We start from the raw sequence: 26,271 nt of genomic DNA, 5'->3' as shown, positions 1-26,271 counted from the left end.
TTATTGGTTCTTCTTATTAGTTCTTTCCAATATAAGAGAGTATGGTTCAGTGTGGTGGATGGGTGGGTGGAAAGGGTAGGTGACACAGCCTTTATTGCTTTATTTTTATCTTTTTGATGCTTTGTTCTCTAGTAAATGTCTTGGGTTACATTGTTTTGTATCGGTTTATCCAGATCATACCATTGTGATTTTCTAGGTTTTATTTCTCATGTATAAAGGAAACACAAGGATTGTTTATTTTTTTTCCTAAAAATATAAGTCTTGTCATGCTTTGACTAGAGATCTGCCATGGGAGCTTCCTCAGACCTTAACAGAAGAGATAGAAGGTTGAATCTATCACAGTTTTTTTCCCTGGCCTTATGTCAGTTTTCATTGACAAAATCAGAGTTTTAAACAGTAAAACTCCTTCACTGCTCAGTCTCCTGTTATATCAGAATCTAACTAGGTCCCTCATTTTGCTGGAGAACTTTTTGAAAGTTTGGAGATGTTGAGACCTGATATTTCTAACTTAAACGAAAAAATAATGTTGAGAGGAAAATCTTTAGTCCTTTTATATACATGTTTATGCCCTTTGTTTATCACTTTTTTTCTTTGCATTTTACTTTACCATCTTGGTCCTGCAAAGAACCACACCTACTGAACCCTGTAACCCTGCTCTATGCTAGCACAAGGGTAGCCCTTTCAGGGCTTACTGCAGGACGAGGGCCTAAATTCTTTGCAACTAGGCCAGAAGGATTTGGTTTCTGTCTGTCTGAATGTGTGGCAGTTTTTCCTCCATGATATCACTTTCTTTTCTTTTAACATTTTGACTGGGAATTCTGCACCATGCTGTGGTAAGAGCAGGGCAGATTAGACCCAAGAATAAAAAAGACATTACAATTTTTGGCCTAACTCTGTTCCCTAACTCTGTTCTGGCTAATTTTACTCTGTGCATGCCATTATTACTTGTTTTCAACTTTCCCTACACCTAATCTCCAAGTTCTATTTTATTTCTTGCTCCTTCTAGTCCGTCCTACTCCTCCTCTCCGTTTTCAGAATTTAATTTTCTGTCCTACATTCTCCTCCTCACATCTTCCCTCAAGGCTGCAGATCCTCTTTCTACCAGCTGAGGGCCAGAAACAGCAGAGAAGCTTTCAGCTGTGCGCTAGACCTGACTTGCCCTTCCTTTCTGATTAATTGAGAGCCAACCATGGGTAGGAAGCTGGGGAAAGTTTACAGCAGCTAAGCGTTAGGAACAAAGTGTTTGCAGAGGACAACAACATCAAGACTGAATCAGTATCGCCAACTCCAAGTGTTCAAAAATGAGATTTTAAAAATAATATATTTGGGTTCTTTTTATTTGCCTCTTGAGAGTTTTGCATTTTCAAGACTGTCTCCACAACTGTGAGAGGTTTCAGAGTAGCAGCCGTGTTAGTCTGTATTCGCAAAAAGAAAAGGAGTACTTGTGGCACCTTAGAGACTAAGAAATTTATTTGAGCATAAGCCTTCGTGAGCTACAGCTCACTTCATTGGATCCATTCAGTGGATATATCTGATGAAGTGAGCTGTAGCTCACGAAAGCTTATACTCAAATAAATTTGTTAGTCTCTCAGGTGCCACAACTACTCCTTTTCTTTTCACAACTATGAGAGTTGCAAGCTTAATTTAAAAAAATTTAAAGCTGATATTTTCACATAATCACCTGAGTCTAGGAGCTGAGGCTTTAAGAAAAACACCACATATTGCATGACTCTGCTCAAATCCTGAGATATGGTGGCACTATGAGATTAGTAGATTGGCTAGAGAAAAATAATTCGGTGTGTGAAAATGTTTGAGTCTTGAAGGTAACATTAAGAGAAGAATGAAAACCATGTGCAGTCAGGATAGGGATTTGAGATATGTTCAGCTTAGAAAGGAGATGACTAAATGGGAAGATGAGAAAGGTCTATAAAATCATTAATCGTATGGAGCAAGAATAGGGAAGTGTTATTTGCCCCTTCACATACCACAAGACCTCAGGGTCACCTGATAAAATTGATAGGTAGCAGGTTCAAAACAAACATAAGGAAGTACTTCTTCACACAACACACAGTCAACTTGTGAAACTCATTGCCAACGGATGTTGTGAAGGCCTCAAATGGGCTCAAAAAAGAATTAGATAAGTTCCTGGAGGATAGGTCCATTAATGACTCTTAGCCAAGATCATCAGGGCTGCAGCCTCATGCTCTGGGTGTCCCTAAACCAGTGTTTTTCAAACCATGGGTCGTGACTGACAACTGAGTCGCGGCATGTAAGGCGTTGGGTCGCCTTGCTCTGGTCAGCACCGCCGACCGGGACGTTAAAAGTCCTGTCAGCAGTGCTGCCCAGCTAAGGCAGGCTAGTGCCTACTTTTTCTGACACCACGCTATACCCCGGAAGCGACCAGCAGTGAATCCGGCTTCTAGGAGCGGGGGCCACAGGGTTCTGTGCACTGCTTGAGCACCAGCTCTGCATTCCCATCGGCTGGCAACTGGCCAAGAGGAACGGTGGCGGAAAGCGGTGCCTGCGAGTGAGAGTCGCGCTGAGCCATTTGTGTGCCTCCACCTAGGAGCCAGATCTGCTGCTGGCTGCTTCCGGGGTGCAGCACGGTCTATGGTGCACTCCGGAAGTGCTGACCCCAAAGCCCTCAGCCCCAGTCCAGAGCCCTGACCTTCTCCTGCACCAGCCCAGAGGCCCCTCCCACACCCTGAACCCCTTATCCCCAGCCCCCCCTGCATCGCTCACCCCCGCACCCCAAACCTCTGCCCTAGCCCTGAGCCTCTCCCACACCCGAAACCCCTCATCCCCAGCTCCACTAGGTCGCAGGCATCAACAATTTTCTTCAACTGGGTCCCCAGAAAAAAAGTTTGAAAACCACTGCCCTAAGCCAAAAGAAAAGGAGTACTTGTGGCACCTTAGGGACTAACAAATTTATTTGAGCATAAGCTTTCGTGAGCTACAGCTCACTTCATTGGATGCATTTGGCCACCAAATAAATTTGTTAAAATGCATCCGATGAAGTGAGCTGTAGCTCACGAAAGCTTATGCTCAAATAAATTTGTTAGTCTCTAAGGTGCCACAAGTACTCCTTTTCTTTTGCGAATACAGACTAACACGGCTGCTACTCTGAAACCTGCCCTAAGCCACCAGCTGCTAGAAGCTGAGACTGGACGACAGCGGAAGGCTCACTCAATAATTGCCCTGCTCTGTTCATTCCCTCTGAAGCACCTGGCAGGGGCCACTGGCAGAAGAACAGGATACTGAGCTAGCCTGACCATTGTCTGACCCAGTGCAACTGTCTTGTATGTTCCCTTGCGGTTCCGGCCATAGGTGCTGGAGGTGTTGCTGTGTCACAGAAGGGCCAGGCAAGGAATTTGTGAGTTGGCCAGACGCGCTAGGTTTCACGCTGTGAGCGGAGGAGCCCCCAGCAAGGGGGAAAGCACTAAGCAGAGGGCACACCGTGCCTTTTGTCCCATCCTCTCATTACTACAGGATGCAAGCAAAAGGGCGGGTGCCCTGGTGAGATGGGGGCTCCTCTGCCACCACCTCCTGGTGGGCACGTGGAAGGAAGGATGGATGGATGGATGGATGGATGGATGGATCACAGGGCTGCTCTCAGCCAGGCCCCACTTCTGCTGGCATTGGAATCAATGGCCACGAGCCCAGGCAAGTCAATGAGGCAGAACCAGACGCAGGCCCGCCTAGCCCATTGGCAGCTATTTGAACACTAGACTCCACCTCGTCCTTTCCCTCAGCCAGTTACAGCTAAGGGGCGGGTCTGGGCTCCATGGTAACCCCTCAGCCAATCGCACGTTAGGGGGAGGGTGGGGCTGAGCGCCATAGTAACCCTCACCCAATGGAAGGCTGGACCCCATGAGGGCGGGGCTACACGGTCAGGAGACAGCCAATGACGGTCAGCAGTTGGCCGTGGGCGGGGCTTCATGGTGGAGGCGTTCCCCAATGGCAGGCCTGGTAGGGGAGGGGCGGGCGGCCGTTTCTTTGTGGGCTTTGACAATAAGATGGCGGGTGGGGGGAAGGCGGGGCTGGCCCGTGTGCTTGGTCCCGCCCCCTCTCTCAGGCGCGGAGCGGTCGGTGAGGCGGGAGCCGGGCTCGGGTTGGGGGAGGAGCGGGCGGCGACGAGGCGGTGAGTAGGCTCGGGCTGAGCGCCCTGCGGGCCCGGGATTAGCCGCCGCCGGGGCTTGTCGTTGCCGCGCGGGCAGAGGCTGGGGCGCCGGGTCTGGAGGCGGAGAAGAGCCCGGGGTGGAGGTGGATTCAAAATGGCGGCGGATCTCCCCTCCCCGGGGTCCCAGGGCAGAGCGGGGCGACGAGCAGCAGCACCAGCTGCCGCCGCCCAGGGTCTCTTCGGAGCGGGGTGGGCCGCTTTGCGGCGGGGAAGGCGCCCCCCCGAGTACTCCACAGCCTCCGCTCACTGCTCCCTTTCGCCCCCCATTCTCCCTGCCCCTCCCCCCCCCGCGCGTGCTGCCCCGCAGGTCCCGCGCACTCGCCCTCCCCCACCTTCACCCTGGCCAGCGGCTCCCCACACCCCCCCCCCGCCCCCCAGTCCCTAATCCCCGCCGCAGCACTTTGCTCCTCCCCCACCTCCTTCCTCCAGGGCGGTGCTTCCCCCCCACCCCCACATCCTCTGCCATCATCGCCACCACAGACCGCCTCTGTAGTTCTGGGAGAGGGACTCCTGCTGCCCCGAGGGGCCGGCTCTTAGGGGAGTGGGCCACTGCCCTGCCTCCCCCCGGGGGGACCTCTGTAACCCCGGGGGGATGCCCCCCCCAGCTATACACACCTCTGCACTTTTCCTGCCCTATCACCACCACAGGCACCTTTTTACTCTTTCCACTACAGTGAGCTGCAGCTCACGAAAGCTTATGCTCCAATAAATTTGTTAGTCTCTAAGGTGCCACAAGTACTCCTTTTCTTTTTGCGAATACAGACTAACACGGCTGCTACTCTGAAACTACATCATCTGTACGTTAGGTGGAAGACTAGACTATCCTTTTGTCCCATCCTCTCGTTATCATTCTGTACATCCCTGTATTCCCACATCCATCACACACAACTCTGTATGGCTAGGGGATGGGTGACCTGGCACTGTCCCCACCCTGGTCCTAAGGGCTGCCTTTTCTTGCAACCACACGCTCTACTTGGGTATTGTGTCTCAGAAATGGGGTTTGTGCAGTCTTTATAACTTAGCAAAATCTGGACCTAAATTCAGTGGTAAGGTCCCTGTTTCTACAGCTAACTGGAAACTCTGTGCCAGATTCAAGTAAACTTAAAATTTAACTATTTTAATGAATTAAATACATTAATAATACTGTTCTTTGAACTACTTCTTTTTATATTCAATCCAATGTATTTTATGCTATTCTTCAAATTTTCAGATGTCCGTATGCTGCAGATTTTTGTTTTGACATATCTGTATTATAGGCGCTGTCGAAGATTAACCACAAAATCGAGGGGCTTTTGGCATACAGGAAAACAGAACAGTTTGGGCCCACATGTAGTAGAGTGCTAGGGAAAGGATGTAACTCTTCTTCCCCTTTTTAGGCAAGGTTAAAGTTTACTTGAAATTGTTGGGGGGTGGGGAACTTGAACTTCTAGCTTCCAAACAGACACCTCTTGACTTCATCTGTCACTGTGTCCAACAGCAGTGGACCAAGCACACTTGTTGAATTGCTCTGATATAGTGATCAGCAGAGAAACAAGTGTTTACAATTAAATTTATTAGCCCTGTCTTCACTGTACAGTTAGGTCAACATAAGGCAGCTTATGTCTACCTATGTCAATATACACACTACAGCCTTGCTCCCACTGATGTAAGTGTACTACCACACTGAATATAACTCCCCCTCCACGAGAGGCATAGGGGTTGTGTCCATGTAGTTAGATGACCTATAGACACTGCATTACCTATAACAGTCATTGGCTGTTGGTCTCCACTCCAAACTGGGCTGCCTAAGGTCCCACCCCGCACCGTCCCGGGTCCTTGCTCCCGGCTCAGAGCCTGGCTTCCCCAGCTCTCAGCCCCCCACGCTGCCCCTCCTCAGTCAGTGGAAGCACTCCAGGTGAGGAGAGACGCCACGGACAGAAGGAGTGTGGTAGTATAAGTTGACCTAACTTAGGTTGATTTAAGATTGTAATGTAGATATGTACTTAGTTTTTACAGTTAACACCCTTTTGCGATGAATGGCCAGTTCATAACTACTATGGATTCTGTGCAGGAAAAACAGCAAGATGTGTATTTTATATTTGCATGCTTTTTAAAAAAAAACAAAAAAAACAGAAGGGCTAAAAACTAGGTTTTTAAATTAAATTTTAGATTCTGGGGCACAGTTGTGTGTATTGGTGGAATTTGCAGTAGGCTTTGCTACCATATAACTATGAAAAATAGGACTCATCTAAGAGGATGCAAAGAGAATCTATTTGTTTTGTGAGCAAAGATTTTTTGCTCCTGGGAACGATGTAAAATCACATGCAACAGGTCGTGTATAATTTTCTTGTGTTGGGTACATGTTCCTTTCCCAGTATGTATTACTGAAGTTCCAGTTTGACTGGGCTGAAACCATCTCTATAGTATCAATTTGTCCTTTAGTTTCTGGACCTGATAATGAATCCTCCCCGCCATCCTTTTATCGAAGGCTCATGTTCTCTTCAGCAGGCATTCCCATTTCATTCAGTTGTTTTGGCAGGTGATGGTGACTGTCTTCTGAAGTAAGACTTTATTTTCTAGAATCCTCAAATATCTAAATAGTAGTAGAAAACACTCTTATCTTGGTTACTTATTCTCAGATCTGCAGCATCTTTTAATGTTGCTTGATCTTTACTAGAATGTCTTGATTTTATTTTAAGAGGGTTCAGTCAGATTCAGGATGCAGATGGCTACTATATAGTCCAGATGCATTCTGTAACAGATTGCCCTTAGGGTGTACAACTGGTAAAAAGTAGAATTTATTGGGAAAATACTTCCCCTCCCCTCCCCTTCTTATTTAACTGAGCTGGGGTCACTGAATTCTTATCTATGACAGATGTTTCTAGAAGAAAATTTGGGTTATTTTTGTACTTTACCCTTGAAGCTTTCAGAATTTCAAATGAATTAGCTATTTTTTTTTCCTGATCTGGTAACTCTAGAACAAAGGACGTTCATAGTCAATATGTTAAGAGGTCTATCAAACTTCATTTAGCCCCAAATTTGTTTTGAAAGTCTACTTGCTTTTATGAACAAAACACATTTTTCCTACGCTATTTGCTAGCTAATCTATCAGCTTGCAAGGCAAATTTTAGTCACAAAGTTCTCATGGCTGCTGCTGTAGGAAAACTCACCTCCTTGATTTCGCAGCTTACCACTTACATTTGCTTTATATAATCTTTATGTAGGATGGGAGAAGAGTGACAAAATCAGCAATATAGTGTACCCCGATTATTCAAGTAGCATGAGGCAGGCAGCTGTTACGTGGATAATTGGGAGCTCAGTTAATAGAGAGGGTAGGAGACATGCAGAGGCCGGCTCCTTGCAGTCCTGGCCGAGGGTTTCTGCTCTGTCCCGCTTGCTCCCATGACAGTGGGGCTGCAGAAGGCTTCCTGCGCTGCCACGACCAGTGACACCTAATCCTTGCACATGTGGGGCAGAGCAGAAATCCCTGGCCAAGACTTTGCTCTGCCCTGCCAAGAATTCAACCTTCCTTGCGCCTATAAGGATCAAGTGTCACTGGCCCGGTGACTGTGCAGGAAGTTCTGAAGCTCTGCTGTCACAACCCTGCTCTTTCACACTCCTGTGACAGCAGGGCTGCAAAGGGCTCCCTGCACTGCTGCAGGACCATTCAGCAGCTCGGAGCTTGTTGTCCTTTTCCTTCTTGCAGCCCTGGCTGGGGGTCTCCAGTAACCAAACCTCTGCCTTATCTCCCTACATCAGATACAGCAGGGACAAGGAAGGGATTTGGTCAATATGGAGGTTTGGATAATAGGGTTTCAGGTAAAGGGGAGTATACTGTATGTTTTTCCTTTTGTTTTACAGAGATTTGTCTTTTCTCCCCCTTATGTAATTTTAATATATATTTCAATACCCCCAAGTGACCACTAAATAGTTTGTTTACTATTTCAATAGCTGAGAAAAAGGAAGAAGAATGGTGCAGTGGTTAGGGTATTAGACTAGGACTTCCTGGGTTTAAGTCCTTACTTTCATACAGACTTCCTGTATGACTTGGGCAAATCACTCAGCCTCTGTGATCAAAATCTGTACAATGGGGATAATAGCATTGCCCTGCCTCACAGGTGTGTTATGAGGATCAGTTCATTAAAGTTTGTGAAGTGCTCAGATAATCAAGTAATGGAGACTATAGGTACCTGTATAATAGCAAACAAAGGATGAAATTTTGCTGTGTACCTCCTGTAACTGACTGACTTCCTGTCTCCTGCTGCCTGGTAGGAGCTATAACACTTGCTGTATGGAATCTTGTTCTATAGCATGGGAGAAGAGGAAGGACTCCACCAAACGCAGTTACTGGTATGTAACTTTTTTAAACCAGCTATATTTTGTACAGTCTCAGAAACTGGGCAACAAGATTCTATAGTTATGATAGGTTTCAGAGTAGCAGCTGTGTTAGTCTGTATCCACAAAAAGAACAGGAGTACTTGTGGCACCTTAGAGACTAACAAATTTATTAAAGGATAAGCTTTTGTGGGCTACAGCCCACTTCATTGGATGCATAGAATGGAACATATAGTAAGAAGATGTACATACATACAGAGAAGGTGGAAGTTGCCATACAAACTGTAAGAGGCTAATTAATTAAGATGAGCTATTATCAGTAGGAGAAAAAAACTCTTTTGTAGCTGTAATCAATTTAGACAGTTGACAAGAAGGTGTGAGGATAGATTCAAAGTATCCTTTGTTAGTCTCTAAAGTGCCACAGATTGTTAGTCTCTAAGGTGCCACAAGTACTCCTGTTCTTTTTATAGTTATAATGTGGGTTATCAATTTGCAAATGAATCAATGCAATAGAAACTAGTGGGACATTTTGGCAAAATCTGTTTTTTTGTTTTTTGTTTTGTTTTTTAAATTGAAGGATTTCTCATTTAGTTTCATCTCTGCTTGGTGTTCTTCCTATATTTTAATTCCCCCACAAAAAGCAGTAAGGTAGAGTTAAGGTTGCAGATGCTCAATATTGTTGTTGCTCCACATTTTTTTCCATTCAGTGAGTTTAGTTTTCAAATATCAAATGTTTGAAAAACAGTTTATTGGTCAGTTAGGGTCCTATATATCCCTTACAATAACATTACAGGTTTCAGAGTAGCAGCCGTGTTAGTCTGTATTCGCAAAAAGAAAAGGAGTACTTGTGGCACCTTAGAGACTAACAAATTTATTAGAGCATAAGCTTTCGTGAGCTACAGCTCGCTTCATCGGATGCATTTGGCGGCCAAATGCATCCGATGAAGTGAGCTGTAGCTCACGAAAGCTTATGCTCTAATAAATTTGTTAGTCTCTAAGGTGCCACAAGTACTCCTTTTCTTTTTGTGAATAACATTACAGTTAAACTAAAAAACGTAGCAAACCAGGAAATGCAGAATTAAGGTGACATTAACCACACAAGCTTGGGGTGAATAGCCCCGATGTGCACTGCTTTCTAGAATTTTCCAGTATCCCACAAACAAGGCATACTTACCCCAAGAGTGTGTATGTGTCCAAATGGACACTTGATTTCTGAGAACCACAATTTACCAGGGCAAGTATCTTTATTCTGTGTGGAATTTTAAAGTGAGGTGCCTACAGAACCATAGTATCAGCGGTGTAATATATTAATGATCTAAAAAAGGGGTGAACACTTGGGTGACATACTCTTTTTTAGTGAACATTGTATTGTAAGGAATTTTAGAAGCCCTTAAAACTAGAACAGAATGGCAAATTAAAGTCAATGTAAATACAGTCTAACATGTTGAAAGGAACAATTAACCCAAAATCCAACACATGACAAGGTAAACTAACCACTCAGGAAAAAGACATGGAGGAGAGCTTATAGAAAAACATCTGCTCGGTGCACAATAGCAATCAGAAACCTAAAATGAGAGATTAGGGTGTATTGAGAGAAGTAGAGAAGAATACCTCCCCCATGACATTTTCAGTTAGTACACTTTCAATTTGAATAATTTGTTTAGGTTTCGTTACCCCTTCCAAAAAAGGGGGAGGGGGGGAAATGTCTGACATAAACCATACTGGGTCAGACCAGTGGTTCATCTAGCTCAGTATCCTGTCTCTGAAAGTGGCCAGTGCCAGATGTTTCGGAGGATATGAAAAGAACAGGTTAACTTTGAGTGATCCATCTGGTGTCACAGTCAGTTTTTTGGCAGTCAGAGGTTTAGGGACACCCAGAGGATGGGGTTGTGTCCCTGATGGTCTTGACTTATAGCCATCGATGGACCTATCCTCCATGAGCTTTAGTTCTTTTTTTGACCCTAGACATGCTAAGACTTCTATATGAGAAGAGATTAAGAAGGGATACTATAAAGGTTTATTGAATAGTAAATTATGTAGTGAACATCATGTGTGCACTTTGCTTACCCTGACTGTTACATTAGAATCAGGGGACTCCCATTGAAATTCAAGGCTAATTTAATTTTTTTTTTTCTTTTAAGCACCTAACAAAATACCTTGTGGCACTCACTACTCTAAGATGTGGTCAATATCAGTAAAATTCAGAGAACATGTGTATGCTTACCAGACCAGTAGCTGCAGTTAGACTAGATAGCTAACACTCACATTTCAGAAGATAAATCCATCACTGACTGGCTGCCTGTAGTTTGAAACAGACTTTCCCATGTAGGTATGTTGCTGTAAAATTGTCCATTGTGGTTTACACATCCCTCTGAAGCATCTTGTACCAGATACGTCATTGCTAACACCTGGTATGACAGTTCTTGTGTTAAGTGATTTTTAATTGTTTCTTAAATGAAAGATTCTAAAGTTTTTGCAGTAGTTTCTGCAGTGTCTAACTTGTTAGGTCACTGGATTGTGCTAAAGAGTCTCTCATTTTTTCTCAACAGGACACAATGTTTGTGCGAGGATTGAAGAGAAAATGTTTTGATGGTGAAGAAGATATTGAAGGAACTCTGGCTGGTTTTAAGGCTATCCCTTCATATAATCTTCAACGACAGTCACTTTTAGATATGTCTTTGGTCAAACTTCAATTATGCCACATGCTTGTTGAGCCTAATCTTTGTCGTTCGGTACTTATAGCCAATACGGTGCGGCAAATCCAAGAGGAAATGACTCAGGATGGGACTTGGCAGATGATAAATACACAGAGTGCAGGTCAGACTTCTCTAGACCGTCTAGTTTCAACAGATATCCTTTGCCGTTCATCCAAGGAACAAGCTGAAGGAAAGCTTGTTCCAGTTTATAGTACCTTCACTAAAGACTGTGAGGGTACCCAGTCACAAGATAATTCAGAAATTATGTCAACAGTTACATCACCACAAGCTCCAAGAAACCTGCAAAGTAACATGTGGGAAATGGAGAATCCACAAGAAAATAGAGGAAACTTTCAAAAATCATTAGATCAAATATTTGAGACGTTGGAGAATAAAAGTCCTAATACAGTTGAAGATCTGTTTTCAGAAGTTGACAATTCTTACTATGACCTTGATACAGTATTAACAGGAATGATGAGCAACACAAAAATGGGACACTGTGATGTGCTCGAAACATTTCCTTCTCAGACAACCGCAAATTCTAACTCTAACTGTAAATCTGATCTTAATGAGCTGGATCATATTGTGGAGATCCTTGTTGAATCTTGAAACTGTCTTCTGCACATTTAACAAAGATCCTTCAAGGAAACAGAGGACTTGTGGAAACAATTTTTTCAGATAGTTTATTCTATCGAAACTGCACATGTATTTTATTAAAAAAAAATATATAAAGCACTTCATATTGCAAAATGTTAATTTTTGAAGTTAACATGCAATTTGTAGTGTCATTCTGTTTTGTCCATTTAACTGTGTAAATACATACTGTAAATGGTTTTAAGTTGGGGCCCAAGGCTTTCAGAATTGGGCTTTTTTGCCAACCTTTCCTAGCCTTTGAAGGGGGTGTCTCTTCAGTGAGAGGGTTTCTCTCACTATCTTTTGTTTTCCTTCTCCCTTTTCCCCCACTAAGAGGCAGCAGTTAAGAGAGAGACTGGGTTCTCCTTTACCTCCTGATTCTGGATCAACACTTCATTCCTACTACAACTTAATTCCTTCCCTATCAACTTCCACTATCAACTTCCACAACTTCCCAGTTACCGCAGGGCTTTTGAAGAGCAATATGCAATAGTTCCCATTATCATAGTTTTTATGTCTGTTTTTGCTAAAATTTTCTGTTTAAATATAGTTTTAAAGTGTTTATCAATGTTTAGATTTTTTCCAGCTATTTTCCTAAAATATATTTTTTACTATAAATGTCCTATCAGCTGCTAATTTAGCAACTTTTAATCATAAATATTTGCAGTTGATGTATTTTTGAAAGACTTACAAGAAGGGATTTGTTTTTTACCATGAGCTACCTTATGTAGTTCAGTAAAGTGTGTGTAAATGTAAATATACGTTTTATACATTTCATTAAAATGTAAGTGCTGTTTTCATGATTCTGTTTTATAGAGTAGTACTTTACTAAACTAAGAATTGTACAGTTATGCTTTTTATACAACTTGAGCATCATTAGAGGAAAAGCTCTGATACAGCTAGATGCAATTACAGTTCAAACCACATTTTTGTTAATTTCAGACCTAAATTATATAGGTTTTTATTTATGTATATTTATATGTAAATGTCATCAAGTGAATTGTTTATCACTGAAGTCTACCATCAAATAGTTGTTTATATAACTGTCTTGCGTTAATTACTACAAAAAGTATTACTAGAGGCCTTTAAATCTCTAATGATGTGTTCTGATGTCTTGTCTAAATTAGTATGTCCCACCCTTACCTAGACTTTCTTGTCAACTTATTTTTGATTAACAGAAGTTAATATAATGTGGTTAGCATTTCCTTTCTTTAAGGACTTACACACTCGTTTTAGAGTGTGTGTAATCCATCTTGTCCCTAGGGGCACTTTTGGGGAGGGGATGGACCAAATGTGGCATACATTTTTTTTGCTATAAAATGAGCAATTTTTACCTTGGTAAACTGGTGCTAGAAAGAAATCCAAAGTACATTATAGGAAACTAAGGGAAAAGAGATGTTTTCCTGGAACCTTTTGGTATTGGCTGTGTTGGGGGAAGAGATCGCAGATACACCAGTGAAAATTGAACTATCAAGGGACTGAGTATAACATGGAAAAAATAAACATTTTTGTGTTTAGCAAACTTTTTTGTCTTCCACAGGTGATCTGACGTATTTCATGATTCTCAAATCCCTTAACTAGAGATTTTAAGTACATTCCAGTTCCTCACTTCCATGAAACTTATTTCTAAATATAAATGCTTCTGTTTCTAGCTGAATGCGTCTTTAACGTAGAATTTTAATAATTTAAGTGCTTTTGAAAATGGCTGGTTGAAAAAGCAGTATTGTATAGCTAAGTTTTCCCACCACAGTAGATGGGTGAATATTTTTAACTCCAGTTTGTGTCAGACCACACCATATGTGTGTGAGCTTTCAGTGAACTTGAAAATGTTTTTTGTATTAAACTTGGACATGGGGTGATCTTTATGTTCTCAGTAGTAAAACATTGCTTTCATAATTCCAAACGGACAGTGAGTTTGTATTAAAGAACTAGCTGAATGAAGCACTGCATGAAAACTTGCAAGTTAAATTGGTACGACTTAGCTGGATTGAAAAGGTACTATAGAGGGCTCAAATATTTAAGAATTTTTAGATTAGAAAATATTTGCATCACACACAAATTAGGTGACACAGCAGGTAATCCTTATTAAACTGGATATAAGTGCTGTAACCTTCCTCTTTATTTATAGACAATTATTTGACTACAATAAACAAAACCTAGGTTTTATGTTGCAATTAGTGTGCACCACAGCGTGGATGGTGATGACTCCTTCCTAAATCTAATGATGCCCATGGAAATTTGCTTAAGTTGCCTGTTTTCTGTATGGACCCGAAGGGTGAGTGAGTTAGGGTTAAACATCTGAGGCATCTCTCCCTAGATACTCAAAAGGCATACAGAGGCACGTTAGTGTAGCTGTAACCCAACTACCTTTTGTGACTTTGAAAATCTCCCCCAGGATTATTTGATATTTAAACATTCGTAATTGATTTTTCTGTCTTCAGCAGGTGGAAGTTGCTGATGTTTTTCCTTGAAGAGTTAGCTTTTTCAAGAATGCTTATATGTTAAATTACAGATGCAGGGAAGATGTATGTATTCAGCATTCTGTATAATGACTGAGCTAGGATGTGTCTACAGTTGTGTATGGGACTTGTCAAATATGTAAGTGCACAAATGTTAAATGCAGCATAGCTGTACTAAGCATCTTAACAAGCATGTTCTATGAACTGAAAGAATAAATTTTTCTATTATGCAATTATACATAGCTGTTAGTCTTTCCAACTAAGCTAAGCATTCTCTGCCCATTAAACTATCTGCTTTGGCTAAGCTATGTATTTATAGAATTGGCCTGTCAAAAGATATATGCATCTTATTTCACTTGACTCCTAAAATTAACTTGTTGGTTTTGAATATGTAATGTTGCATGCCTGTTACCCTAAACTGAGGCCCAGATTTTTAAATGTATTTAGGCATTGCTGCGCCTTGGATTTAGGCTCCTAAGTGCCTAAATCCCTTTTGAAAATGAGTGACTCCTAAATCAGTTAGGCATTGCAATGCTGAGCATAGTAATGCTTAAATACCTTTAACAATCTGGTCCTGAGTACTTAGCAGGAACTTGAAAAGAATACATGCTTATGAAGAGATTTGCTAGATTATGTTTTGGTCACACCTTGAAGCTCCATTTCTAGACTTTCCCAGAAGTTTCCAGCCAATGTTAACACAAGGGTTGTTTCATTGCTACTGGTATTTTGTTTGAGCTGAGACTAGTCCACTCTTCCCATGCCTCCAACTTGTTTCTGTTGTAATTCTGTTAACTCTATTTATTCTCTAGTCCATTTAGTCATTTATGTGCTTGTTCCAAGATAATTGGTTTTGTAGTGCATTTGCAAATGATATATGTGAGATACACTGATGGTATTTTTATCTTCTGGACAAATTACAAACTCCCTCAGACTTTCACCATAACTTCAACAACCCTCACTTGTCAATTAAACTCCCTGGAACATTCCCCCACTAGCATCAACTTCCCAGACACTACAATCGGCTTCAGCAATGGAACCCTTCAGGCACCTAAGAAACCCACAGATCAGCACACTTACCTTTATAGATCCAGTAACCTTCCCAAATGTACCAAGAAATGTTAGCTACACCCAGGCACTCAGATACCCCAGAATATGCTCTGAGGAGACAGTCTGGGATCTACGCTTAACACACTTAAAACCACCTTCACCAAACAAGGACGCTCCACTAGAGAAAAAAGAAAAGGAGTACTTGTGGCACCTTAGAAACTAACAAATTTATCTGAGCTTTCGTGAGCTACAGCTTACTTCATCAGATGCATTCAGTGGAAAATACAGTGGAGAGACATGTATACACAGAATGTGAAACAAGGGGTGTTACCATACATGCTGTAACCAGAGTGATCACTTAAGGTGAGCTGTTACCAGCAGGGGGGGAACCTATTGTAGTGATAATCAAGGGGGCCGTTTCCAGCAGTTGACAAGAAAGTCTGAGGAACGGTGGGGGGGGGATAAACATGGGGAAATAGTTTTACTTTGTGTAAAAGTCTGCTTTGTGTCCATTTAGTAGCTCACATTATGGAACAGGCCATCTAAATACTCCAAGAGAACCTGCTTCAATACAGAACTAATCCCCCCTCCCTCCCCCCGACCACAAATGTCTAGTTGTCACCTACCACCTCACACTGGAATCCATATTAGGTATCCTCAAACAACTACCACCCATACTTGAAATAAATCTTTCCTGAACCCCCCTTCTGTCCTTCACACAACCCCCAAGCTCATCAACATCAGAAGCAAGCTCCCCACAGACCAGGACCCACCAACTCAAAGCAGCACTTGACCCTGCCAGAAAAAACAGACACAAAACCTGCAGCCATCTCCATTGCTAAAATGGTCAACGCTCCCCACAATGCATCTTTCAAGATCCATGGGTCTTACACAGATCAGAGGTGGTGTACTTTATTTAATACATAGTTACTGGGGTATTTATTGTATGTGAAACCAGACAATCACTATGGTCTCAAATGAACTCAGGAAAATAAGACAAAAACACCATCTCACCTGTGGGTGAACACTTCACAAAGCGATCATTCTATATCTGACCTGTCTGTTCTTATCCTCAAAGGAAACCCGCATGATATTTTCAAAAGATGAGCCAGGGAGCTTAAGTTCATAACTGTGGTAGACACTAAAAATCATGGTCTTTATTAAGACACTGGATTTGGGTCTTATTACCTTACTCTGTAACCCATTACTCCCCCCCACACACAGTTATAGGAGAAAAAGGTGGTGTTAAGGGGCTACTTCACATTGAATGGTCCCTTAGACTATGTGCTAATTACTTTTGCTAAACTATTTGTTCAATCTTGTATTCAGCTGTGATTCCCAGACCTGAAGAAGAGCTCTGTATAAGCTCAAAAGTGTATTTTTGGCTATGTCTACTCTACGCACCTTTTAGAGACACAGCTGTGCCACTACAGCTATGCTGCTAAAAGGCACGCAGTGTAGCCGCTGTTTGTGGACAGGAGAGAGCTCTCCCACCAACAAAGCACTGTTCACATGGGCAGTTTTTGCCAGCAAAACTTTTGTCGTTCGGGGGGGTGTTTGTGTGGTGGTTCTCCCCCACTCCCCAAATGACACAAGTTTTGCCTAAGAAAGTCCAGTGCAGGAAAAGCCTCACCAACAAAAGTTGGTCTAATAAAAGATATTCTCACCCCACCTTCTCTTTAATATCCTGGGACCAAAATGGCTAGAACAACACTGTCATCAGGAGTGTCTGAGTACTAGCATGTGTGACTGTGATAGGCTCTACTTTGCACAGAAATAGAACAGAGTTGGCTATCAACATTTCTAGCATTTTGCTGAGGAGATTTGAATCTAGCTGTACAAACTAAGAAAGCTGCTTTAGATCATTTAAGGTTTCTGTAAGATTCACTGGTGCCTCTGGCAGACTTGTTTTCTTTTGATGAATCCTATGACTGTCTTTCCTCTACAAATTGGACATCATGGCTCAGGTGTTTGTAATGTGACAATCTTACAGTTGGTCCAAATGCTAAGGCTCAGCTCACCACTCTGTTTCACAGAGGACATGAAAATTTTAAAGCAAATAGCCAACGCTAAATCTGCTCTTCTTTTTCAGATAAACTGAAATTTCTAACCCTGTCTATGGTTTTGTCCTCCATCCTCCTTCCTTTGTGTCATTTAGGAATCCAGAATATTTGGAGCTCTTGTAGTTTCAGGCATTCAGCAAGGGCAAAAGCATAAGAATCCAGACTGATGAGATGAACAGCAACTTATATCAAGAAGAGGGAAATTGGGAGGTAAGGAAAGAACTGAGTGTTGCTGGTCTGGGCTGAAAAACATCTTTTCAGATACCTCAGATGTAGTGACAGCGTAACTCAGCTATGGTTTTCATCCTTCAGCAGGCAGGTTAGTACTTCATGTGGTAGTCTCCAAATTCAATGGGAATTGTCTCTTTTTTCAAGCCAGTCTGTATGCTGTTCCAAAGCCACAAGTATCTGGAATGGTTTAGCAAATGTAGGTCAAGGTCAACTTGCTGTAACATGTTCTCCATGTTACAAACTATTCTCAAAATTTACACTAGTACTACAGACTTAGGTTTTTTCAGGTCACAGTTGAAACACCACATCTCATATGATTTGATTTAACTAATTTTAATTCTGAAATTAGACAATTCCTCTGTATTCCCTGATACTAAACGTACAAAAACTACAAAAAATATGAAGCCAGAGATGGCTTGAAACAAAAGATCTATTTATATTCAGACACCAAGTGTAAGGCACAAATAAAAATATTTTTAAAAGCAGCCCTGTTTACACTAGAAACATAAATATCCATCCAAAAGCTGTACAAAAAATGTATTGGCCCATGGACAAAAATTACTCTCATTGATAATGGGCAGTTAAAAGTATTTTCATCAAAAAATTCAAACAAGTAGAATTTCAGAAGGCTGATACAGTATATGAAAACATGATATTAAAGAGTCTTACGTTTGTGTTTTAGTATATCTCCATAAAAGGAGAAATAAACTTATTCTTTACTACTTCCATATAAACCAAACTAGGGTAACCTGGTTCATTCAGCTCTAATTCTTTTCACAGACCTTCCAGCAGATTCTTATTTAAAAAGGATATCCCTTTTTTGGCATCACCTGCAGGACTGACACATGCTAAACTTCTTATTTCCAGGAAGTTCTGAGTTCAAGATCGCGAAACAAAATCCCACCATGATTTTTTTGTTTGAGTTACAAGAAACACAGTTTACAAGTTCTGGTGTCTCTTGTTGGTCTTAAGCAAGAAGAAATCAGTTGCACCCAATCTTTCTTTTATGTTACCAACTCTGATGCCCATTCTTGGAATGCCCATGGCTTGCAGGCTACTGCTATCTTACTAATGTAAGGCTCCTCTCAGAACTTACTTGGACAAAACTCCCATCAACCTCAGAAGAAGCTTTGTTCAAGTAAGACAGGCAGAATAGTGATCCTTGTTTTTGGAAGCATTCTTGTACTGCTCCAGGAGAACTCCAGATGTTTGCATGCAGTTTGTGTAAATGTTAACATTTGACTAATCTGTCCACTGGAAAATATGAAGCCAGAGATGGCTTCTTATAATATGAAAAATTTCCAGTAAGTTCAAACATCACCTTCCTAGGGAAGAATAATCAAATGCATTAACAGTAGTAGGAGAGCTTGCAGAAATGTAATTAGGAAGAAACTGTATTTCTTATGTCAACTATATTTGAAAGTCCCTTTTGACTGTGTGGGTAGTGGCAGTGTGCATGCATTTAAGAAATAAACTGTCACTTTACAATTAATGGGATATTTTAAATCTAAATTCATTTTGCACTCATTGGTCACAGACAAATTTGGAGGAATTTCCATTTAATAAATCGTGGGGCTGCTGTGAAGCCTCTAAAAGCAGCTTTTTTTGTTCCTTTTTGTTTAAAGGAGTGGCAGGTTCTGGAAAATGGAGCCTTCAAACTTGTTAACATTTAGGCTGTTAGAACAAGGACCAGTATGAGGAGCCCATAAGATGGGAAGACCAATTATCATTATTGTTTTTTTTAAAAAGAGAATTTAGAGTTCACACAGGTCTGACGAGTTTGATGCTGGTATCGAACTGAGCAGTTAAATATATCAAAGATGTTGGCGTACTAAAATAATACTTCCAAAATAGTACTAAAATAGTACTTCCATTGCCATATTTGAACTTATGTGGAAGATGTAGGTAAGAAGATACAGATGTTAATAGTCTAAATAAAAATTTAGGATGGGAATATGTTTCTATAAAAATACTACATGAAATCTTCATACAATGTACTGTACGGTATTGTCCTTGAAACACTTAAATCGTCAATCATAACTCCACTTAACTCGTGGGAAGTAGGGTAAGATCTTGTACTTGAGGCAGAGAATTGTATGGCAAGAGGACCTGGGTTCTGTTCTTAGATCTGCCAGTGACTACTTCTGTGACTCTGGACAAGTCACTTAACCCTCCCTCTGACTTAGTTGTGGGGGTTTTGTTTTTATCATCTGTAGAATGAGGGCTCTTACCTCCCATAGGTGTTGAGGGCAAATTAATTTTTTTAGATTGTTCTTTGAGATTCTCAGATGAAAGAAACTATTGAAGTGCAAACTATTGGTTATTTTCTGTAGTCAGCTGGGTTTTTGTTTTTTAAAAAAGCTAAATTGCAGGGAAACTTTTGTTTAAATATTATAATGTAATCTGCATGCCTTTTTCTCTATCTACCTTACGTCTAAAAGGAAAAGCACTTTTTTATACAGCCATGAATAAAACAGTATTAAATAGAATTTAAATCTATTTTGTATCAGATACTGTATCTATACTACCTTGGATGGTTTTAGGTCTAATTGGTAGTTGCATGGGAGACCTCCAGGGAGTACATAGGTGTTACAGGAAGTAGCATTGATCCAGTAGAAGGCATTCTTTCTACTTATTTTTGAATCAATGCTATCTTAATGCAAAGGCCAATAAAAGCTGCTGGAGGTAGTGTCTTTCAGATGAGATATTAAATTGAGGTCCTGATCACTTTTGGTCATTAAGTTTCCCATGACATTTATTGCAAGGGCAGAAGTGCAGTGAAGATGGTATTCTGTTCAAATTGAACTGGGTGTTGTCAAACAGAAAGACCACATTTAATCCTTGAGTACTTCATGCTTTGTGATCCAAGATAAAATACGGAAAGTTAGAAACTCTCAGAATGTGCTCTCCCTCTTGAGAAAGTATATAGTTTTAAGGGCACTTGTCAAGAAAAATCAACTTTAAATGTGAGCTCAGAAATGTGAGATTTTTACAAAGCTTATACGATTATCCACTAGTTGGAGATGTAGTGAATATTGGTGGTCTGTCTTCAGATATGAGAGAGCTATACATTCAGCTGTTTCAGAGTAGCAGCCGTGTTAGTCTGTATCCGATGAAGTGAGCTGTAGCTCACGAAAGCTTATACTCAAATAAATTTGTTAGTCTCTAAGGTGCCACAAGTCCTCCTTTTCTTTTTGCCGATACAGACTAACATGGCTGCTACTCTGAAACCTGTCATTAGACTACTATGTGTATCAAATTACAGGCCTGCCCTCACTGTTCTTATTGAGGTTTTGGCTGGTAGCAGACACTAGGTAATAACTTATTTGAAATGTTACCCTACCCTTTTTAAGGGTTCTGAGTAAAACTGCCTACAGTGTCCACACTGAGAAACTACCTAGAAGACTAGCTTGTTTTTGGTCATCTAATTTTTACAGTGGTTTAACATTTGGTAAGTTGTTCAATGGGGAAAATGCTATATTAATGCAGAGTTAAGGTTGCTTGGTGGTAGGTCGTCCCCTTGCAGAATGCTGAATTGAGCAAAACTCAAACTTGAAACCAGAAATATACAGCTATGATTACCCATGTAACCTTAATTCTGCTGTCTTTCAGTAATGACTTAACATACCCTGTTAACACATACCTCTACTCTGCAGTCGCTGAAATCATAGAATCATAGAATATCAGGGTTGAAAGGGATCTCAGGAGATCATCTAGTTCAACCCCCTGCTCAAAGCAGGACCAATCCCCAATTAAATCACCAAGCTGATTTTTGCCTCATATCCCTAAATAGCCCCCTCAAGGACTGAGCTCACTACCCTGGGTATAGCAGGACAACGCTCAAACCACTGAGCTATCTCTCCCCACCCCCCATCTACAATCTACAATCTCTTCACCTCCTTTACAACCCATTCCACTCTCAACTACAGGATTCCATCAAACACTATTAAAGGACAAAAAGGCAGGGGAAAATAACTTTGCTCACGCCACCTTTCCTCTTGTTCTCTTGGAGCTGCACTAGCCAATGGGAATTATTTGCATACACTCCGGGTACAGGTTTCAGAGTAGCAGCCGTGTTAGTCTGTATTCGCAAAAAGAAAAGGAATACTTGTGGCACCTTAGAGACTAACAAATTTATTAGAGCATAAGCTTTCGTGAGCTACAGCTCACTTCATTGGATCCATCGCCCTGGTCTAATGCATCCGATGAAGTGAGCTGTAGCTCACGAAAGCTTATGCTCTAATAAATTTGTTAGTCTCTAAGGTGCCACAAGTACTCCTGTTCTTTTTACTCCGGGTACAGTCAATGTATTAGGTGTTCCTGAAATAAGTGGTGGAGGCAGTAGTTGGGCTGGCTTGGTAAAGGTGTGTTTGGGATATGAGGACGTGCGGATTACTTTGAGATGTAACAGAAGCCGGAGCCAGGTTGGGGTAAGAGCCACAGGGGCAGCCGCAGACCCTCCACTTGCCCTGGGAGGTGACATGGGCTGGGGGCTGCTCTCAGGCCCCACAACCCAGGGAGGTGGAAGACCCCAGGCTCCCCGCCTGGATCTGGTTTGGTCGTGGGTGGGGCCTCGGGGAAGGTGAGGGTCAGGGGTGGGGCCACAGAGGGGGCAAGGACTCGTCCCCCCCACACACCACTTTTAGGAAGAATCCATCGCCCTGGTCTAAGCATTTATTATCTGCAGGAATACTCCAGTGTGGTCAGTGACTGGCAGAGGCAATAGTTAGCTGAGCTCGATGGAGGTGTATTTGTGAGATCTCTGGATTGCTTTGAGGTGCGTGACAGAGCTGTAATTGTGATATGAAGAGATCCGTGTGTGAGAAAACAGAAGAGTTGCATGTGTGCCTTCAGGATGCAGTCAGCATCATTTCTATGCAGAATTGCATATGTTACATCAGTTGCAAGGCATAGGCTTTTATTACAAAAGATATTGTCAGCTGTGAGGTGGAATATGAAAGGATTCTAATTAGGGCTGTCAATTTAATCACAGTTAACTCATGCGATTAACTTAAAAAAATTAATCGGGATTAACTGCACTGTTAAACAATAGAATACCAATTGAAATTTATTAAATAGTTTTGGATGTTTTTCTACATTTTCAAACATATTGATTTCTATTAACACAGAATACAAAATGTACGGTGCTCACTTTGTATAATCTTTTATTTCAAATATTTGCACTGTAAAAATGATAAACGAAAGTATTTTTCAATTCATCTCATAAAAGTACTGTAGTGCAATATCTTTATAATGAAAGTTGAACTTACAAATATACAATTATGTACAAAAAAAAACCCAGCATTCAAAAATAAAACAAACTAAAACTTTAGACTTCAAATTGTAACCAGACTTGTTTGTCCTAATTCTAATGCGTTAGTGATGGTTAAGTGAAAGAATAGGTTGAGATGGTATCTTTTGTGTAAATGTACGGGAGTTGTAAAAGGCTGTTAAGTGGTTTCTAAACTGCACACATGTGGGTGGATTCATTTCTGAGAAGTTGCTAAGTGTGTGAGTATATGCCAGGGTCTGGAACCTCCTGAATCTGATACTGCCAAGGGCTAAGGTGAGTGTGTGCACATTGAGACATTGCTCAGATTGGGTAGAGGGAAAGTGGCATGGGCAACCTTTTTGCTTTTTGTCCTGTAATAGTGTTAGATGCGATTCTGTGGGTAAAAGTGAACGGGTTGCAAAAGGAGGTGAAGAGGTTGTACATTTCACTGACTACAGGGTTGACAGAGTAAAGGTATGGGTTACTGGGGCATTGCTGAAAGAAGGTAGAGTTCAGGTTGCCACATTGGTGCATTTACTGGCGTTCAGAAGTTTGAGTGAAGTCAACTGAAGTGTTCTTCTTTGAGTGATTGCTCATGTGTATTCCACAATAGGTGTGCGTGCTTGCCATGTGCACCGGTGCCGGAAGTTTTTCCCCTAGCAGTACCCGTAGGGGGAGAGTGCCCCTAGCAATTCCTGGAGTGGCGCCTGCCTGGTGCAGTATAAGGGGAGCTGCGTGCTCCCCCCACCCTCAGTTCCTTCTTGCTGTCAGTGAAGGTGTGTCGGAACTGCTCTACTCCAGCTTTGCTGTAGCTCGTCCCTAGAACTGTTCGTTCATTCAGTGTTAGTACCTGTAGTTAGTTAGCTATTTAGTTAGTTTAGTCAGTCAGCGAGCCCAGGCCAGGGCATGCGCCGCACCCCAAGGTTTAAGTCGTGCGGCTCTTGTAGGCACCCTATGCCAAGAAGTGACCCGCCCGCAGACTGTTTGTGCTGTTTAGGAGAAACCCATATCAGCGAAAGGTGCAAGATTTGCAAGTCATTTAAGCCTTGGACCAAAAGAGAAAGGCACATTATGCTCCGGGCCATCCTGATGGCATCGGCACTGACCCCAACTCCGGCACGCCGCTCCGAACCGTACCTGGCACCATGGTGTCAGTACGCGGTGATCCTCCGGTGCCATTGAGTAGTCTGCACCGCTCCCCGTTCATGGGGCACACCAAGAGGGCCAGGAAGACTCCCTCTTCGCAGTGGCACTGAGGTAAATCTGGGACAGAGGCTAGACCCATGTCAGGCAGTCCTCGATCCCTACCAGGCCCCAGGCCTCCAACGCACTTTGAGCGGAGTAGCCCGGCCCCTTCGGAAGAGGTGCCTCTGGATGTCCAGATGTCTTCCACGCCCGAAGCCCTCCAGACGGCCCGGGACGTTATGTCCATGCCGGTGCCAAGAGCGCCGCTGATGTCGGCCCCATGCTTCAGAGGCAAGCCACTGCTGGGATCTCTGCAGTCGCCTCCGTCTCGGTCTCGGTCGAGGGACAGTTCCTGATGCCGTTCACCGCCCAGCAACCACTCGAGGCAGAGTCCATGTGGATCGCCCTTGATGCTGACCAGACTGTCTGGCTGGGTTCCATCCAGCTGGGACTCTCAGCACTGCTTGTCCTCAGGAGCGATTATGACAGGACAGCAGCAGGTGCTGCCAACAGCACTCATCTCGGAGCGGGTACCGCAGTCAGTCATGGCATGGTTGTCGACACCGTTGCTGCTCGGACTCCCGCTCCAAGTCTCCGCCAAGACATCGCTGCCCCGGGCGTCGATCGCTGGGGTCTCGCCATCGCAGATCCGCCCGTTGAGGCCGTTCGCAGACCAGCTGATACCGGTACCGGTCCTCCACGTCGAGATCGCGGTCCCGTGGCTGACATCGATTCCTGGCACCACCACTCCTCCCAGTCCAGAGGCAGCAGCAGAAGATCGTACACCAGCCCGGCCTCCGTTCGTAGCTGTCCTCCAATGGCCAGGCCAGCCAAGCCGAACAGCCGGCCCCACCAGTGCCACAGCAGGTGCAGTGGCACCGAGCGTCGTGGCCAGCCCATGTTACCACTGGGCACCGTGGCCTGTGGTGCAGCCCCCGGTGGGGCCTCGCTCAGTGGTCAGAGCTTCGGAAGCACCATCAGCCTCCTTCTCCAGACCCCCAAGGAAGGAGTGGGTGGGACATGCATCCTCTGCACCGTTCCCAGAGTCCGACAAGGTGGTGGACCCTCTGGTGCCGGCTGATGCCCACAGCACCGCACCGGCCTCCTCGCCCCACCCGGAGGAGGCGATTGTGGCCCCGCCGCCCTCTGCCCCACAGGAGAACTTCAGGGCCCATCAAGAACTCTTAAAGAGGGTGGCAGTGAGCCTCCACCTCCAGGCAGAGGAGATGGAGGAGCCCTCAGACTCCCTGTTCAACGTGTTGTCCTCGTCGGCACCGGGTAGGGTGGCCTTGCCTCTCCGTGAAGGGGTGGCTAAAATTTCAAATGCCCTGTGGCAGACACCAGCCTCGTTGGGCCCCTATCTCTATGAAGGCGGAATGCAAGTACTTTGTGCCCACCAAGGGGCATGAATACTTGTATACCCACCTGGCCCCCAACTCCCTGGTGGTCAAGTCAGCCAACCACAGGGAATGGCAGGGTCAACCAGCCCCGACCCCAAAGAATAAAGACTCTCGGAGACTGGACTCTTTTGGAAGGAAAATTCGTCTTCGAGCTTCCAGTTGTGAGTGGCAAATTATCAGGCTCTCTGGGGCCGGTACAAATTCAATCTGTAGGGCTTCCTGCCCAAGTTTGAGGACTCCCTCTAGGAGCGCAATAGAAAGGAGTTCAAGGTGCTAGTGGAGGAGTGGGCAGCAACTGCTAGGGCATCCTTGCAGGCAGCCTCAGATGCTGCAGATACGGCCGCACGATCCATGGCCTCCGTGATGTCCATGAGATGGATGTCATGGCTCCTGCTCTCTGGGCTTTCCAGTGAGGTGCAGTCCTCCATGCAGGATCTCCCGTTTGACGGGAAAGTCCTGTTTGCGGAGGAGACATTTACAAGACTGCACAGCATGAAAGACTCCCGAACAACCCTCCAGATTCTGGGCCTATATGTACCGACTCTGGCAAGACCTCAGTTCAAGCCACAGCAGAGGCCGCTCTCCCGAAGTATGAGGCCACCCACAAGAAACAGCGGGACTATAAGACGCCCTCAGAGACGATCTCGACCGGCCCCCCAGCCTGGCTCCTTTAAGGACAAGCAGGCGGGGAAAAGGCGCTTTTGACGGACTACTCGAGGGCACCGCGATAGTCCTCATCAGGGATCCACCCTCAATGGGATCCACCCTCAATAAAGCTCCACTTCTCCAAT

At 43.4% G+C, this 26,271-nt stretch overlaps 1 protein-coding gene across 3 annotated transcripts; it reads left to right on the top strand.

Annotated features, from left to right (window-relative positions):
• The first annotated feature begins 4,022 nt into the window (after positions 1 to 4,022).
• Positions 4,023 to 13,688, top strand: CDCA4 (cell division cycle associated 4). Of its 3 annotated transcripts, none has more exons than XM_038407368.2 (3): positions 4,023 to 4,141; positions 8,432 to 8,509; positions 11,044 to 13,688. In XM_038407368.2, the coding sequence occupies exons 2-3, from the start codon at positions 8,471 to 8,473 to the stop codon at positions 11,797 to 11,799; spliced, it is 795 nt and encodes a 264-aa protein (XP_038263296.1). In that variant the 5' UTR covers positions 4,023 to 4,141; positions 8,432 to 8,470; the 3' UTR covers positions 11,800 to 13,688. The 3 variants fall into 3 exon arrangements, with proteins under 3 accessions (XP_038263296.1, XP_038263298.1, XP_038263297.1); XM_038407370.2 differs by lacking the exon at positions 4,023 to 4,141 and adding an exon at positions 4,685 to 6,074; XM_038407369.2 differs by lacking the exon at positions 4,023 to 4,141 and adding an exon at positions 6,102 to 6,720.
• The last annotated feature ends 12,583 nt before the right edge of the window (positions 13,689 to 26,271 follow it).

This window comes from Dermochelys coriacea, chromosome 6 (genome assembly GCF_009764565.3).
Source record: "Dermochelys coriacea isolate rDerCor1 chromosome 6, rDerCor1.pri.v4, whole genome shotgun sequence".
Taxonomy (NCBI): Eukaryota; Metazoa; Chordata; order Testudines; family Dermochelyidae; genus Dermochelys; species Dermochelys coriacea.
The sequence above is the reverse complement of the archived record's forward strand: the minus strand, read 5'-3'. Positions and strand labels throughout refer to the sequence as shown.

Excerpts from the sequence above, each read along its gene's own strand:
- CDCA4 (XM_038407368.2), top strand. The coding sequence starts at position 8,471 with ATGGGAGAAGAGGAAGGACTCCACCAAACGCAGTTACTG. Across the intron at positions 8,510-11,043 it reads TCCACCAAACGCAGTTACTG|GACACAATGTTTGTGCGAGG; the intron begins GTATGTAACTTT and ends TTTTCTCAACAG.